Raw genomic sequence first — 17,374 nt, 5'->3', positions numbered from 1 at the left:
GACCTATGTAATAGTGGGAAGCTAAAGGTGAAGAGCAATGGAGCACCACTAACTGTTACATTAACTCATGAACTGTAGTTACCTGAGTTGAGCCCACACCAGACCAGCTCTTTCAACATTCAGTCAAGGAAATAGGAGAGGGATCACAGGGTCATTCTTTATCTCTCAACTATTGGCAGTCGTTAGCTTCTGACAAGGGGTGAATAAATGACTGTCCTAGTCATATATCCTCTGCTGTTGCCACCACCTTCCAGTTGATAGCTCTAAACCCACATTTTACACAGATGGCCCTGGTTTATCTCGTGTGTCACAGAAGAAAATGAACACACAAATCTCTTTAATAGAGAGATTAGAAGGGAGGTTAAGTGGTGTGCAGAACTGGTTGGAAGTTGGAGGTGAGGAGTGGTCAGTATTCAAAGTGTACACATGTATAATTGATAAAAGCAAAATAGAAATATTTTTAAAACATGGTTGCCAAGATAGTATAAGCTTGCAGACTTGAGTTTGATACCAGAAACCCACATAAAGGTGGAAGGAGAGAATGGACTTCACACAGTTGGCCCCTAACCCCCACAAACGTGTCCCCCTATGACAAACACAATAAGTACATTTTAAAATTTTTTTTGGTTTTGTTTTATGAGACAGGGTTTGTCTGTAGCTTTGGAGCCTGTCCTGGAGCTAGCTCTTGTAGACCAGGCTGGTCTCGAACTCACAGAGATCTGCCTGCCTCTGCCTCCTGAGTGCTGGGATTAAAGGTGTGCGCTACCACTGACTGACACATTTTTGAATTTTAAAAAGAAAATAATAGAATACTAGGAATATTAACCTTAGGAAAATTTAATGACTAAAATTGCTAATAAGCAGCCTGGGGAAAGTGAGCTCACAAAACAAATAGCATAGCCAGATTCTCAAGAAAATAAGATTCTGTAAATACTGGATAAAGACTCCATAAAGTCGGTATGTTCCGCTGTTGTAAGAATCATCCTGTAACTTTGTGGTATAGAATGCATGGTATATGAGAAAATATAGCCTCAGCATTGAACATTTCTTTTGCTTTCATAGAGAAACATTTTATCTTACAGATGGAACGTTAATAACAGATTACATAATCATGTAGTTGCATACTACATGGCAGTTAGTGTGACTGAATAAAAAAGCTAAATGACACACACGAATAACTACATTTCGCGGGAGAAACCACACTGAGCAATAATTTGCAGAACGATACAAGCAGGATGGTACTATTTGTCCACAGCTTAAAATGCCAACCGAGATGATGCACAGTTTAGGGCTATACTTGGAGTAAAACAGAAATGACAGATATATAGAAAGTAGAGGATTAGTTCTGTCTTAGAAAAAGCAGCGAAAATGAACTATATCTTAGACTCATCTGTACTAAGTACAGTTAAAATATTGATGAAGATTAGATATGAAACACAGGTCACTATGCTCTATGCTTTTTATAACATTAAGATTTAAAATACTTTTCACTGCAACAGAATTGAAAGAGTGTAGAAGCATGTTAACCTAATTTTTTTATTTTGATTCTAATTACATTTCAATTATCTAGCAGATTATTTCCTATACTTTCTTCTTGTTTCTTTTATGGCCAAATTTTCTTTTAAACTAAAAACACAATGGTTTAGTGTGAGTAGAAGATTTCTCAGGTCAATGTTTGGGTTTATTGGCACGGGGAAGAGATTTTCTTCCTTGTTCTCCCTGTCTCTGTTGTTTCGTGTCTTTCATAGCATATTTTCAGGGTTTTAGTTTTTTATGGTCTGTGGGATTTCCACCTCTTATAATCTCGTTCTAACCTCCTCAGCCCTGCTTGTAGCATCTGTCTTCTTGCATTCTGTCAGAATACATCTTTTGCTTACTACCACCTTGCATATCTCCAACATTCATCTCTTTCCATTCAATGCCCTTTCCTCAGTGTAGAGCTTTCTCTTGTGATGGCCTTCGTGGTCATCTGTCTGTCCCTGTACCAAATATTCACCAGTCCCTTAACCCTTCTTACTCTGGCTTGTTTTGCTCCTTTTGGTCTCATTCAGTTTTTTTCCTGATTAATATACTTACTTATGTTCTATTTATTTTATTTAGGTAAAACTACTTCCACTTCTAATCCAAGTAGTCCAGCACCAGATTGGTACAAAGATTTTGTTACAGATGCTGATGCTGAGGTTTTAGAACATTCTGGAAAAATGGTACTTCTTTTTGAAATTCTTCGAATGGCAGAAGAAATTGGGGATAAAGTGTAAGCTTTTTCATATATCTATTATATAAATGAACTTTTTAGTATACTTACTATTGTTTATAAAGCTTATTTAAATAAATCTAGTGTTTTCTTCTCATGTAAAGTATATTTTATTATTATTACAATGTAATGAAAGTATAAACAGTGTGTTTCTGAGTACATAATCAAGTTTTTTTTCTTCAGTGCTTCAGGGTTTTTACTGTATAGTTTAGGGTGGTCTTAAACTCAATAGTCTTTCTGCCTTCGCCTCCCAGGTCCTGGGATTAATTGGTAAACGTTATGTTTTGGTTTATAAAAAATAGGAATTGATAGATTAAATATGGGCAATAAATAATCAAAGATGACTACTAGATCTGCAATTTAGATGACTGGTGGATTATGGTATTATTTACTAAAATAAAGCGGGCTGTAGACTAAACAAGTACATTAGAAGAAATAAAGAATATTTTCTTTGAGCCATGTTAAGTTTGAATAATTTTTGTTATTCTTGAAAGATGAAAAGTAGGAAGTAGATACTTGAGTTTAGAGTTTGTACAGGAGAAGAAATGATACTACAAATATGTTTTTCTGTTATCAATTTCTGTGGTTTAAAATCAATTTGAGAGCTTAGGTGTTGTCTATAGCTTAGTGGTAGAGTTCTTGCCTAGTGTATAGAAGACTACTGGGCTTGATCATTAGCACCTTCAAGTTTTTGGATATTATCTGTCTTACTCACTTTCTCATTGTTGTAACAAAATACCTGATAGAAACAGCTTAAAGGAGGAGCATTTTCTCATGGTTTCAGAGGGATTTTTAGTCCATTCATTATAAAGAAATATGCATGGCAAAGGCAGTATGTAGCTGCCATTTTTCACAGGGACAAGGAAGTAGATAATAAAGTCCATCTATCCCCAATGATCTGTTTTTGTGGGTATTGCTTTTTAAAAGTTTATAATTACATATGTGAATGTTGCCTGTGCCATAGCGCATGTGAGGAAGTAACAAGAATACTTTGGGAATCGGATCTTTCCTTCCATCATTGTGGAACCCAGGGATTGAACTCAACTTGTCTGGACTGATGATGGCAAGCTATTTTACCCACTGAACCATATAGTCAGTCTTATATTGCTGTTTATATTTTCTTTCTTTTCTTTTTTTTGGGGGGGGGGGTGGTTTGAGACAGGGTTTCTGTTTGACTTTGAAGCCTGTCCTGGAACTAGCACTTGTAGACCAGGCTGGCCTCAAATTCAAAGATCCACCTACCTCTGCCTTCCAAGTGCTGGGATTAAAGGTACATGCAACCAGCACCCCGCTGCTCTTTGTATTTTCATATGAAATGCTAATAAAGTAGGTAAAACCAAAATGTCTTGTGCAGGTAGGAACATTTTTTGGTCAATCAGATATCAACTTTTCTTTATGTTATTTGCAGCTAGGAAACAGTTATTAGTATTTTGACATTTGTTCTTAGTGATTCTTAAGTTCTTTGCATGGTTCTTAGCTCAGTGATTCCCAGACTAGTCTTACTTGCTTATTGGTTCAGGCTGACTTCTTGTCTGGAATAATTGTTCAAATTCTATATTAATAGCAATTAAATAGCATTTCTAGGAACTTCGGTTCCATCAAGAACTTAGTTTGTAGTTCAGAATTAATTGATTTGAGACAACCGAACTGTTACTATGTTCATGTCCAGATAGGCTGTGTTCCATTGATATTCTCCTGCCTTTTGGTGATTTAGAGCTGAGTTACCTTTTCAGTTGTTTTTTTTTTGTTTGTCTTGTACCTAACACTCATACAAATCTTACAGTCAGCTTTTTAATTTTTCCAATATATATCTTGCTGAACCTTTTAGATTTTAATTATAAGATTTTGTGTTAAATTAATACTTAATTAGGAGAAATAATTACTGGATTGATCTTCTAATCATGAACACTAGTCTGTTTTTTTTTTAAGTCTTGTTTTTAGCCAGTCACTCATATCTTTGGACTTGATTGAAGATTTTCTCGAATTGGCTAGTAGGGAGAAAACAGAAGATAAAGATAAACCTCTTATCTATAAAGGTAAGTTATAAGCATGCCTACATTATAAGTTTTAAAACACTCACTTAAGCATATATAAACATTTTATGGATAAAGGAAACCAAACTACCCAATTTTTCACAACCCTGTCATTCAGAATTAGCTTGTATTTTTCTCCTTGTGTTTATTCACAGACATCTGTGTATCCTCTCTGTTTCTTCCCTTTTCATCCCCTGTTTTAAAACAGGTTCTTGATGTTTAACTAGGCTGGCCCCAAACTCATGATCTTCTGGCCTCAACTTTGTGCTTGAGTGCATCACAGCATTAGTTATTATGCTTGCTTGTTTTGTTTTATTTTATTTTATTTTGTTCGTTTAAATCTTTCTTTTGTATATTTAAGGTATGATGTTTATGGGATACAAATAGTAAAATGACTACTACACTGAATTATATTAATGTATTTTTCTGTTGTTATTCTTTTGTGCCAAGATTTGCTAAAATCCATTTATCAAAAATCTAATATGGTAATACAGTGTTTCATTATTAGCTTCTTTCACTTTGCGAGCTAAATTCAATGCTATTCTATTTGTGACAGGTGTTATTAAGTTATACTTTGTGTATGATCTATTATCCCACTGTTGGATGAGGCCACTTGTTCGTCTTGGCTGCCCAGAACCAAAATAGTTACACAGAAACCATATTAATTAAATCACTGCTTGGCCCATTGGCTCTAGCTTCTTATTGGCTAACTTTTATATCAATTTAACAATTTTCTATTAATCTGTATATCACCACGTAGTAGTGGCTTACAGGCAAAGTTTCAGCATGTCTGACTCTGATGGCGGCTCCATGGCATCTCTCTCTCCGCCCTTCTCTCCCAGCATTCAGTTCTGTCTTCTCTGCCTACCTAAGTTCTGCCCTATTATAGGTCCAAAGCAGTTTCTTTGTTCATTAATGGTAATCACAGCATACAGAGGGAAATTCTCCATCATCCCACTGTCTGCCTCATTTCACATTTTGATCAGTCATTCATTGATACTGGGTATGTTTTCACCTTTGGGCTATTGTAAACGGTGATGTTTTGACTATTTTTGAGTTTTTGTATATTTAAACACAAATTTTCTAATATTTTGAATGGAATTGCCAGAATAGGGCAATTCTTTATTAAACTTATTGAAGAGTCTGGGGATGTAGCTCAGTGATAGAGCATGCAACTTGGATGTATAAAGCAAGTTTCAGCTCTAGGACCACAAGAAACAAAAATCAACACATAGTAGGTAATCAGACCTTGGAGGCTGAGCTGTGGGCTTAGGTTGCTTCCCATGGTTGTGTGTGTAGCCTCTCTCTTTCTCTATGCCTTTCAACGGTCCTGTCTACTTTGTCATGTTTCCTTATGCTTTCCCTCCCTTCTCTCTTCAGAATAAAGCCCTTGGTTATTCTGATTCTTTTGTTTTGATTTTCTGACAGGAATTCTTTGTATAATAGATGTGACTGTCTTGTAATTCACTCTGTAGACCAGACCGGCCTTGAACTCACAGAGATCCTCCTGCCTCTGCCTCACAAGTGCTGGGATTAAAGGTGTGCACCACAACCACCTGGCAGTTACTCTGATTCTTGTATTTCAGAGACAGCTTGTAAATCACCGTTTTTACTCAAAGTCCTTGACTTTTTTTGGGGGTGTTTCTTTGTTAGGCTAATTTATATTTTTTTTTTCTGATAACTAGTAAAGTTGACCTATTTTTGTTTTTTTAAACATGCTTATCAATTTGGTTCCTTTTTTTAATCATCGAGTTCGGGGCGAGTTTTTCTAACCCTGGCTGACCTGGAACTAGCTCTGTAGACCAGGCTGGCCTCAAACTCAGAGAGATTCACCTTCCTGTGTCTCCTGAGTGCTGCATGTATCACCACTGCCTGGCTCAGAAGTTTATTTCTAATTTTATAATTTGTCTTTCAAGCATTGGTTACAACTACCAATGGAGTTTTTTTTGTTTTTTTTTTTTAAATATGTATTTATTTATTTGTTATGTATACAATATTCTGTCTGTGTGTATGTCTGCAGGCCAGAAGAGGGCACCAGACCTCATTACAGATGGTTGTGAGCCACCATGTGGTTGCCAGGAATTGAACTCAGGACCTTTTGAAGAGCAGGCAATGCTCTTAACCACTGAGCCATCTCTCCAGCCCCCAATGGAGTTTTTTAAGTGACTATTTTTACTACTCCTAGGATTGGCACTGTGTATTGTGTACATTAGATTTAAGGAACACCACAGTAAACCATGGTAGTGCTTGATCAAACACATATAACCCTAGTTGCAAATTAAAAGGTGTTTGGGAATCTGAAGTATTTTAAGTATCGGAATTTGGAATACTGTGGGTTTTAATTTAGATTATCAGATTCAGATTAGAAATTATAATCTAGCTGTCTGTGCAAAATGTCAAAAGTCAGAGAACTCCAGAATCTTGAGAGTTTTAGGTACTGACCTAAAGTTCCAGGCCAGTGAGGGTAGAGGTTGACATTTCTCAGGTATTTTCTACCTCTTGTTTAAGCAAGATACTAGGATTTACAGGCATGAGCCACCAGAGCCAGTGTGGTGAATTTATTCATGATGTAATTAATTATCTCTTGTTTTGGAAAGGACCGTCTTTCTGCTAGACGTAATGACAGTACTATAATTCTGGCACTAGGAAGGCAGAAACAAGAAGGATTGTGTTGGCAGTCTTGGCTATGGGGTGAAACCCTGTCTCAATACAACACTGGAAAGGGGGTGGGGGAAGGATATATTTTGTACAATAAGAGTAGATAAACTCATTTCTGTTTTCTGAGGATGGAACCTCAGGGCTTTGTACATGCTAGAAGAGTATACTGCTCATCTATCTGTTCAGTAATATAACCCACCTTGTTTGGTTTTTGTGTGTATATGTGTGCCTATACACAAGTGCCTCTGAGTACCTGAGGATCAGAGTCAGCCTCAGGTATTTTCCATTTTTTTGAAACAAAGTCTCTCACTGACTGGAGCTCACAAATCCAGGTAGGCTGACTGGCCAGTAAGCCCTTAGCATCTGGAGCCCATCACCATGCCCAGCTTTTGCCTGGGTGCTAGGGATCAGAACTCAGATCCTCATATTTGCACAGCTGGCCATGAGCCATTAACCCAGTTTGTTTCTGTTCCTAAATATATAGTCTCGAATTCACTCTATCTGAGCCTGGCCTTGAAGTTCTTGTCCTCTTGCCTCTACCTCCCAAGTGGTGCTGGAATTGTATGCATTTACTCTCTACCACATATGGTTTTCTTTTGTACTGAGAATCCAGGGCTTCATGCACTTTGCCAACTTAGCTATATCTTTTTTATCTTATTTTGATTTTTGAGAATGTCTAGTTATGGAGTACTAGCCTGACCTGGACTTGAAATTCTCCATCAGTCTTCCTAGTGCTGGGATTATAAGCATGTACTATTATGCCTGCTCTACTATCCATTTTTTTTTAAAGGCACTGAGTAGTACTCCCTTGTTTAAATGTATTACATTTTGTTCATCCATTCTTTGGTTGGGGGGCATCTAGGTTGTTTCCAGGTTCTGGCTATTACGAATAATGCTGCTATGAACATAGTTGAGCAGATGTCCTTATAGTATGATTGACCATCCTTTGGGTATATGCCCAAATGTGGTATTGCTGGATTGTGTGTTATATTGAGTCCCAATTTTCTGGGAAGCCGCCATACTGTTTTCCAAAGTGGCTGTACAAGTTTGCCCTCCCACCAGCAATGGAGAAGTGTTCCCCTCACTCTGCATCCTCTCCAACATAAGCTATCACTGGTATTTTTGATCTTAGCCATTCTGACTGGTGTAAGATAGTATCTCAGAGTCGTTTTGATTTGCATTTACCTGATAGCTAAGGATGTTGAACATTTTCTTAAGTATCTTTCGGCCATTTGAGATTCTTCTGTTAGAATTCTCGTAGATCCGTAGCCCATTTTTTAATTGGGTTATTTGGAATTTTGATGTCTATTTTCTTGAGTTCTCTATATATTTTGGAAAGCAGTCCTGTGTGATGTAGGGTTGGTGAAAATTTTTTTCCATTCTGTAGGCTGCCTTTTTGTCTTTTTGATGTTGTCCTTTGCTTTACAGAAGCTTCTCAGATTCAGAACTTGAAATTCTCTGTTAGCCCTCCTAGTGCTGGGATTATAGGCATGTAGTATTATGCCTGGCCCATCATCCACTTAAAGTTTTTTTTTATTATTATTACGTTTATTTAGTGTGTGCATGTGCGGGGATGTGAGTGGAGGTCAGAAAACAATTTGAGTTCAGCTTTGTCCTTCAACCTGGTGGATCAAATTCAGGTCAAGCTTTGTAGCAAGAATTTGGCCATCTTCCTTTTAAGTGATACTCAAAGAAGAAAATCTACTAATATTAGCAGGGTAACACATCAAATTCCTCTTTTGAGTTTTCTGTCTACATTTTCAGGTGAAGGGAAGTGGCTCCGGAATATTGACTATTACCGCTTGGATGGTTCTACTACTGCACAGTCAAGGAAAAAGTGGGCAGAGGAATTTAATGATGAAACCAATGTGAGGTATGGTGCTTGTTCTACATGTATAGATATTTTAAATGTAGTTTCAGTAAAATTATATTTTTAATATATCCTCTCATTTTTAACAAATGAAATTAAGGCCTAAACCAGGTCAATCACACTCTTCATTCCAAAAATTTGTTTATGGAATCCTATACATTGTAGCAATACAAGTCTTACTTCATTACTTACTGAAATGTATTTATTTGTGCAAGACATGGTAGCACATACTTTAATTCCAGCATTTGGGAGACAGAAACAGGTAAATCTTTGTAGGTTCAATGCCAGCCTCATCTATGTAGCAATTTGCAAGGCAGCTAGGCCAACATTGTAAGATTTTGTCTCAAAAATCTATTTGTGATTTTATGCTTATTTCCTGTTTATTTTTAAATTCTAGGTCATCATAGGGATATATACAGTGTGTGTAGCCTTGCCTTCTCAGGGACATTGAATTCTTCCCAGGTTTTGGAATTAAAGCTATTATGAATGTCCCTGTATAAGTTTTTCCTCAATGCTATTTCCCAATGTGTGATGCAATCTGAGGATCATAATTTCTGTTTTTTTTGTGATAATTTTTTTTTTAGACAGTGTTTCTCTGCCTACAGTCTTAGCTGTCTTCAAACTAGCTCTTAAGACCAGGCTGTCCTGGAACTCACAGAGACCCACCTGCCTCTGCCTCCTGAGTGTTGGGATTAAAGGAGTGCACCATCATTGCCTGGCTAATTTTATCTTTATCTATGAGATTGTCTGTTTTCCACAGTGACTTTATGGTTTGTACTTTTAACAATGTATATAACACTGCGATTCTACATTCTCCTTGCGACTTAGTATTTTCATGTTTTACAAAATCTAGTTTGTTCGTTCGTTCGTTCGTTCATTCATTCATTCATTCATTCATTCATTCATTCATTCAAGTTCTCCAAAGGCGGTGCACTGTTCCTGGAGGAACTGCAATATCTGGTCAATGCATGGAGTGGTCATAAACTGTTCCTATTCTATCTCTTAGCTCCCAAAATCCATATAACATGCTCTCCTTTGTTAGAGGATATATTGGATATTAAACTGAAAACAGACACTGTACTTGAGTTTTGCCAAAAGGCTGAGAAACAATCCTGCAGTGATTTTTACTTTGCTTTTTTTCAATCATAAATGATGCAGAACTAATTTTAATATGTATATTGATAACTTTTTTATTTAAGCCAATTTTATTTATTTTCCATTTATTTATTTTTTTTAATTTTTCCTTTCAAAAATTTCCACAGGGAACCCTGCCCTGTGGGAAGTCCAAGGCCCTCCCCCCTACATCCAGACCTAGGAAGCTGTGCATCCAAATAGACTAGGGTCCCAAAAAGCCAGTACATGCAGTAGAGACAAGTCCTAGTGCCTTTATCAATGGCTTCTCAGTCAGCCCCCATTGTCAGCCACATTCAGAGAGTCCGGTTTGATCACATGCTCATTCAGTCCTGGTCCAGCTGGTATTGGTGAGCCCCCATTAGCTCAGGCACACTGTCTCAGTGGGTGGACCAACCCCTCGCGGTCCTGACTTTCTTGCTCATCTTCTCCCTCCTTCTTCTCTTCAACTGGACCTTGGGAGCTCAGTCCAGTGCTCTGATGTGAGACTCTGTCTCTATCTCCATTACCGCACGAAGATTCTATGGTGATATTCGAGATAATCATCAGTGTGATTATGGGGCAAGGCCAGTTTAGGCACCCTCTCCTCTGCTGCCCAAGGACCTAGCTGGGAACATCCCTGTGGACACCTGCGTTCCCCTCTAGAGCCAAATCTCTTGCCAACCCTAAAATGGCTCTCTTAATGTAGATATCCTCTTTCCTGCTCCTGTATCCACCCTTCCTCCATCTCAACCATCCCATTCCCCCAAGCTCTCCCCAGTTCTTCCCTTCTGCCTTCTCTCTCGCCTCTCCCCTTCTCCCAACCCCACTCCCACTCCTACCCCCACCCTCATGCTCCCAACTTTTGCCCGGTGTTTTTGCCTGCTTCCAATTTCCAGGAGGATTTATATATTTTTTTCTTTGGGTTCACCTTGTTATTTGTTAAGCCAATTTTATACATACTATATTTTGATCATATTCTATCCCCTCCCTCGGCCCCTCTTAATCTTTAAGCCATCTTTAATTTCAAATTATTGTAGGTTTTAACATTAATAATATAACTATAATTAATATAATAGTACAATTGTTTTTTTTCTGGGAAGTTGATTTTTCTTATTAAAGTATACGGTGTATGTGTACTTTTGTAATATTAAAGTCATAATAACTAAGCATTTATTTTACATTTTCATTTTTAGAGGGCGATTGTTTATCATTTCCACCAAAGCAGGGTCTCTTGGAATTAACCTGGTAGCTGCTAATAGAGTGATTATATTTGATGCTTCTTGGAATCCATCTTATGACATCCAGAGTATATTCAGAGTTTATCGCTTTGGACAAACTAAGCCTGTTTATGTGTATAGGTTCTTAGCTCAGGTAGGTTTGTCATTTGCATTCTTTTTATACTAAGAAGTTGATGTTAGTAATCTAGAGGTGCAGAACATATACAGATGAAACTGATAATACTTTAGACATGCCCAGCATAGGTCTCTTAGAAAGAGACATACTTGAAAATATTCTATAAATAAAACTGATATCAAGTTAGATCAGACAGAATCCAGACGTGGTGTTACACAGCTGTGGTCCCAGCACATAGGACCTGTAGGTAGGATGGTGGCGCTTTCAATGACAATCTTGGTTACATAGTGAGACCTCTGTTTAATAACAAAATCAACTCCCCTCAGAATTCAGATTTAATAAAATTCAACAAAATTCAAGAAATAGATGCATTTCAAGGTCATTTGTGTTTGTAGAGTCAAGGTGCCCTTTTAACTGACACATCAGTTTCAGGAGCAAGTAGGACATATACTCTCCACCTGAACCCAAATCTGAGCTTCTCTCAGTTACAGCCTGATATTTGCTAGCAGATATTTACTTACTTGATCTTCTTTAGTGTGACATGTGTACAGCTTCTTTGTATTTTAGTTTATAAGTAATGTATAGTATATGTCAATATATTAGTTTATCTTGAATTTTAGAAAGCCATATTTGAACTATAAGACGTTTTGCATATTGTTAGCCTATTATATATCACATTAAAAATCTGGTTTCTCATATTCTAATTTCAGTACCGATCTAAATTCTTATTTCTTGTGCCTTCTATTTCTGTTTATCCTGATATCTGCCTGCTCTTTGACTTTCACAAAGTATAGAATTATCTCAAAGCAGGCTACAAATCCATTTTGCTCAAATAATTTAGAATAACTCTTCATAGTCAAATTTTATTAACTTGATGACAAATTAAGATGGTAAGTTTCCTAGAATAGATGAATTCTGTCATGAATGGACTAACATTGTTAGGGATTTTTTGTGGCAACATGTGACCTTGAAACTTTAGCATTTCATATTAACCTGTAACTAGGTTTATCCATAAGTTTTTGTTGACCATTTTTTTATCTGTGTATTGTTTCTTTGTGTTTTAAACAAAGGGAACCATGGAAGATAAGATTTATGATCGACAGGTAACAAAGCAGTCACTGTCTTTCCGAGTTGTTGATCAACAGCAGGTTGAACGTCATTTTACCATGAATGAGCTTACTGAACTTTATACTTTTGAGCCAGACCTATTAGATGACCCCAATTCAGAGAAGAAGAAGAAAAGGGATACCCCCATGCTGCCAAAGGTATGTCTTTTAGATTATTAGGTTAACTAACAAATCAAATGCCAACAGGGACCAAGGAAATTGTACTACTACAATGAAGATGAGATTCTGATTAAGGCTGTGTGTACTTCACATATTTTCAGAGACTAAATTGATATTTAACAAACTTTAGTCTATATGATTATAAGTGAAAGAATGCTTAGTTATCAGTACAACACCACAAAGAAGATGATATTTCTGAAAACCATAAACGTTATTTATGCCAAATAACATTTCCACCACCCAGAAAGAAATCTGAGTGGAAATCATTAAGACTGTGTTTTCCTAAGCTTTAAATTGAAGGCATGTATATATGATTAATCTACTAGTAAGTTAGTTGTCTGTTCTTTAACCTTTTTTTCTCTTATAGAGCAATTAAGAATCAGCAAATAGGTGTATGAAAATTTTCCCATCATCACTACTTGTTAGGGAGCTGCAAATCAAAAACATAATGAATGAGATTCTACCTCATATCTGTTAGGGTAGCTAAGAATCCGAGGAATAAGAAGTAGTCAGTATTGGTAAGAATGTGGATATAAAGGGAACCGTGTGCACTTTTGGTAAGCATGTAAATTATTGCACCCACAACTCAAAACAGTAAAGAGGTTCTTTGATTTTGTTGGGTTTTTTGAGACAGGGTTTCTTTGTGTAGCCCTGACTGTCCTGGAATTCACTACATAGACCAGGCTGACCTCGAACTCACAAAGATCCACCTGCCTCTGCCTCCATAGTGCTGGAATTAAGGTGGAATGGACGTTCCTTAAAAAAATAAAATAAAATTACATATATAAAGCAAGTTCCATGACAGCCTCCAAAAGCTACACTAAGAAACCCTGTCTCAAAAAAATCATTAACACTAAGAGGCTATCTGGGTGCCATATCAATACAACATCGTAACTTCTGTCACTTATAAAAGTATTTATTAGTTCTTTATGTGGTTGTGCACATTCAAGTAAAGCAAATATGGTTAGGAAGGAAGTTCTTTTTTACAAGCAACAGTCTTTAATGAGTAGAGGTTATAAGGTTATAGCTAAAACTTGGAACTCGTTTTCATAATTGTGTTTGCTGTTCCACAGAGATGATTCTGGGCTAGCAATGTGTGACTAAATGACATCAGGTAGGCCAAAACAGCAGACACTCAAGCCTGCATCCCCTTTTAGGTAGAGTTCCTTTGCTTTTATGTTCTTCATTATAAATTTAATAAGTTTTTTATCTTGCCTTAAGTAACAAAATGAATATTCTGGGTTGTATATTAGAAATCTATACAGGCATATAAAAGGACTACCCAGTTTGTTGGGAAAAGTTAGGGAGAGGACTTGCTTGAAGAAGGCTTGAAGAAATGTTGAAAATAGAAGTGCGTGGCTATGGCATTGCTGAGACCACAGGGAGGACAGGCAAAAGAAATGCGCATAAAACGGCACAAGTTTTGGGAGCCTCAAGAAATCAGATCATCTCACTGTAAGTTTACAGAAGTAGGCTTGGCAAGAGAAGAAGAAAAAAAATGCTCCAAGGCAGAGGCGAATTGTGATCACAGTACTTAAGTTAGGAATCATATTATGGCTATGGAATCTATTAAATTTTAAACAGAAACATTTTCTATCTTAGAAAAATAACTTTGTGTATCAGTGTAGAAGATGAACTGGAGAAAGTAAAATAGATGTTAAGAAACTTGTTAGGATACTATTAATATGATGTAGGTGAAAGGTAATAGCAGACCTAAAGCAAGGTGGTTATAGTGGAGTAGGTACTGTATAGTTACTCAATAAATGTTATATTTGTTCCTTAGGCTTGTATTTACAAGTTCATTTCATCATGCTAATATTTTGATAGTATTTATTTTGATATTTGTAGTGAAACATTTCTTCTCTTTTGAATCTGCTTTTATCATCAAAGCTACTTCCTATTATTACAGTAAAAATGTGGCCCTAGTCCTTTTTATCTAATTTTTTATTCTTTATTTGTAATTAAAATTTATTTAAATATATGGGTTTGTTGAAGCAGACTTTCTTTGTGTAGCCCTGGCTGTCCTGAAACTTGCTTAATAGACTAGACTGGTCTTGAACTCACAGAGATTTACCTTCCTCTTCTTCCTGAGTGGTGGGATTAAAGGCATGTGCCACCAGCACCCAGCTACATACAATATATTTTGATCATGTTTTCTTCCTTCTCCCAACTTCTTTCTGTTCCTCTACACCTCCCTACCGAACCAACTTTATGTTCTCTCTCTTTTGTTTTGTTATGGTATTTTCCCCCTCCTTTGTTTTGATTTTCATTTTGTGTTTTATTTTTAAGACCACTATAAATGATTTATCTTCTTCATTTTTATTAAATTTATTGCCTAGTGTTATCTAAATAGTTATTAAGTAGTATACCTTTTGATGAGTTAGTTTTCCTGAAAGTACCTAACTTTTTTTTTCCCTGATATGATTTTGTGTCTTTCTGCCTTATCACATCCTCTTTATTACACAATTCTTGTCTTGTATTTCTGTTACTATTTAGTTGTACTTTGCAACTTTCTAATTAGATTGGGTGTCTCAGACTTTGTTTATTAATCACTTGACTGTGATTTGGTTTCTTATTTTTCTAGCTCTTTAAAAGTAAGAACTACATTCTTCCATTGCTTTCTTCCATATTGTTTTGGTCTTTTAAAAAAAACTTCCATCTTTCCTTAATGATCTACTGTCTTTGAAAAGTTTGGTTATAGCTGAATGCATACTCACTCAATAACTCAAGGTAGATTTCTGAAAGGAAGATAATTGGTTTGTTTTACCTTGTATTTGGTTTTGTGTAGGGCTTTTTGTGCTCCTGGGGTTGAACCCCGGACGTTGCACTTGTTCCACAAGTGCTTTACTCCTAAGCCTCACACTAGCCCTTTATATTATGTCTTTAGTTCCTTCTTGAAACTATCATAGTAGTCAGCTTCATTCACTACCTTATCACATTACTCATATTTCCTTAAATCTGCATATAGGATTCTTCATTGTTGTTGCCAATGATAATATTTTCTTTTAGTGATTTAATTTTAGGGTCTTCTGAATCATGTGTCCTCAATGTGTATATTCTTCTCATATTCTTTTTTGTTTTGTTTTGTTTTGTTGTTTTTCGAGACAGGGTTTCTCTGTGGCTTTGGAGCCTGTCCTGGAACTAGCTCTGTAGACCAGGCTGGTCTCGAACTCACAGAGATCCACCTGCCTCTGCCTCCCGAGTGCTGGGATTAAAGGCATGCGCCACCATCGCCCGGCTCTTTTTATAGCTTATACTCACCTTGAATTTACTATGTTGCTCAGGCTGTTCTTGAATACCTAGCAGTCCTCCTGCTTCAGCATCCTAAAGGTTGGGATTACTGGTTTGAATTATATGCTCAGCTCTCCTAGTTATTCTTTTTATTGCATTGCTAAAACACCAAGGCTAAAAGCAACATGAGGAAGAAAGGGTTTATTTGGTTTACAGGTTTAATAATCCATGATCAGTAGAAGTCAAGGTAAAAACTGAGGTGCAGGAGCTGAAATAGAGACCATAGAAAAGTGCTGCTTACTTGCTCGCTCCCCCTGCTCATCTCAGTTTGCTTTCTTATACACCTCTGGACCACTTGTCCAGGACTGATACCAGTCACAGTGTGCTGGTACCTCTCATACCAGTAATCAATCTAGACAAGGCCTTCTGACTTGTCTACAGCAATCTAATGGTGGCATTTTCTCTATTAAGGTTCCTCATCTCAGATAATTTCAGTTTGAGGTCAGTTGGCAAAAAAAAAAAAAAAAAAAACAACTCAATGAAACAAAACAAACAAAAACCTGGAATACTAGCTTCAGTCCATTCTTTTATAATGTTCTTCTGTAGTGGTGTATTATTTGTGTTTTAATAAATAAAGCTTGCCTGAAGATCAGAGAGCAAAGCAGCCATACATACAGGCCAGGGCCTAGAGGCACACATTTTTATCCTGAGGACTCTGGAGACAGAGGCATGTGAATCTCTGTGACTACAAGGCCACCGTGGGCTATACAAGATTGAATCTGTCTAAAAGCGAAATAGAGCTCACACAAAGATGATACCAGCACTTAGGATCACACACCTTTAATCCCATCGCTAGGAAAGTGGAGACGGGGGTGTTATGGCTGGTTGGAGAGAGGAATATGAAGGGGAAAAGATAGGAACTCAGTGAAATGTGGGGTGTGGAGTCTTCAGGATTCGTGATGACAGAATCCGACCCATTTTTTTAGTCTGAGGTAGAGGTGTCAGTGGCTGACTGCTTTCAGCTTGAACCCAGTATCTGTTTCTAGGTTTTTATTATCCATGCTCCATTTGACGCCCAATGTGGGGCTCGAGCCCATGACCCTGAGTTTAAGAATTTCATGCTCTGCCGACTGAGATAGAGTATTACAGTTTATAATAGAATTATCCCTAACAACTGGATAGAGCTGGTTAAAGCTGTTTTAGAGCCTGTCCCATAATTACAGTGGAGTACCTGGTTCAGAGAAGAGGCTAATACTGTTGAAGAATGGAGTAAAGCTAGAGGTATAGAAATCTCCCAAGATCAACTTCTTTTATACTACTATAGCTACTCTAACAAGGAAATCTCTATATGATGATCACATTGTGACTTTATGCTACGCAGCAGTTTTAAATGCTTGGGACAGAATTGAAGAAGTAGGAAAGAAGATTGAATCGTTTACTAAAGTCATACAGGGGCCAAAAGAAACAAACCTTCATGGATTTCTTACAAAGATTGACATCGGTAATAAATACAATGATACCAAAAATCAGAAGGTAGACAAATAATGATGAATCTCTGGTTTTTGAGACTGCTAAT

At 37.0% G+C, this 17,374-nt stretch overlaps 1 protein-coding gene and 1 non-coding gene across 14 annotated transcripts in view; one reads left to right on the top strand and one right to left on the bottom strand.

Moving 5' to 3' along the window:
• Atrx (ATRX chromatin remodeler) overlaps window positions 1–17,374 on the top strand; it is a 157,947-nt gene that overhangs the window by 116,734 nt on the left and 23,839 nt on the right. For all 13 annotated transcript variants that reach the window (XM_057759003.1, XM_057759000.1, XM_057758995.1 and 10 more), the window contains 5 exons: window positions 2,101–2,254; window positions 4,184–4,290; window positions 8,710–8,818; window positions 11,122–11,299; window positions 12,352–12,546. In XM_057759003.1, coding sequence (XP_057614986.1) covers window positions 2,101–2,254; window positions 4,184–4,290; window positions 8,710–8,818; window positions 11,122–11,299; window positions 12,352–12,546 — 743 coding nt within the window. The remainder of the gene's footprint in view (window positions 1–2,100; window positions 2,255–4,183; window positions 4,291–8,709; window positions 8,819–11,121; window positions 11,300–12,351; window positions 12,547–17,374) is intronic.
• LOC130868756 (U2 spliceosomal RNA) lies at window positions 9,739–9,926 on the bottom strand. Its single transcript, XR_009056567.1, has one exon. It is a non-coding gene; the product is annotated as a U2 spliceosomal RNA (small nuclear RNA).

This window comes from Chionomys nivalis, chromosome X, assembly GCF_950005125.1.
Source record: "Chionomys nivalis chromosome X, mChiNiv1.1, whole genome shotgun sequence".
NCBI lineage: Eukaryota > Metazoa > Chordata > Mammalia > Rodentia > Cricetidae > Chionomys > Chionomys nivalis.
Note: the sequence above shows the minus strand (reverse complement) of the source record. Positions and strands in the feature narration are given on the sequence as shown.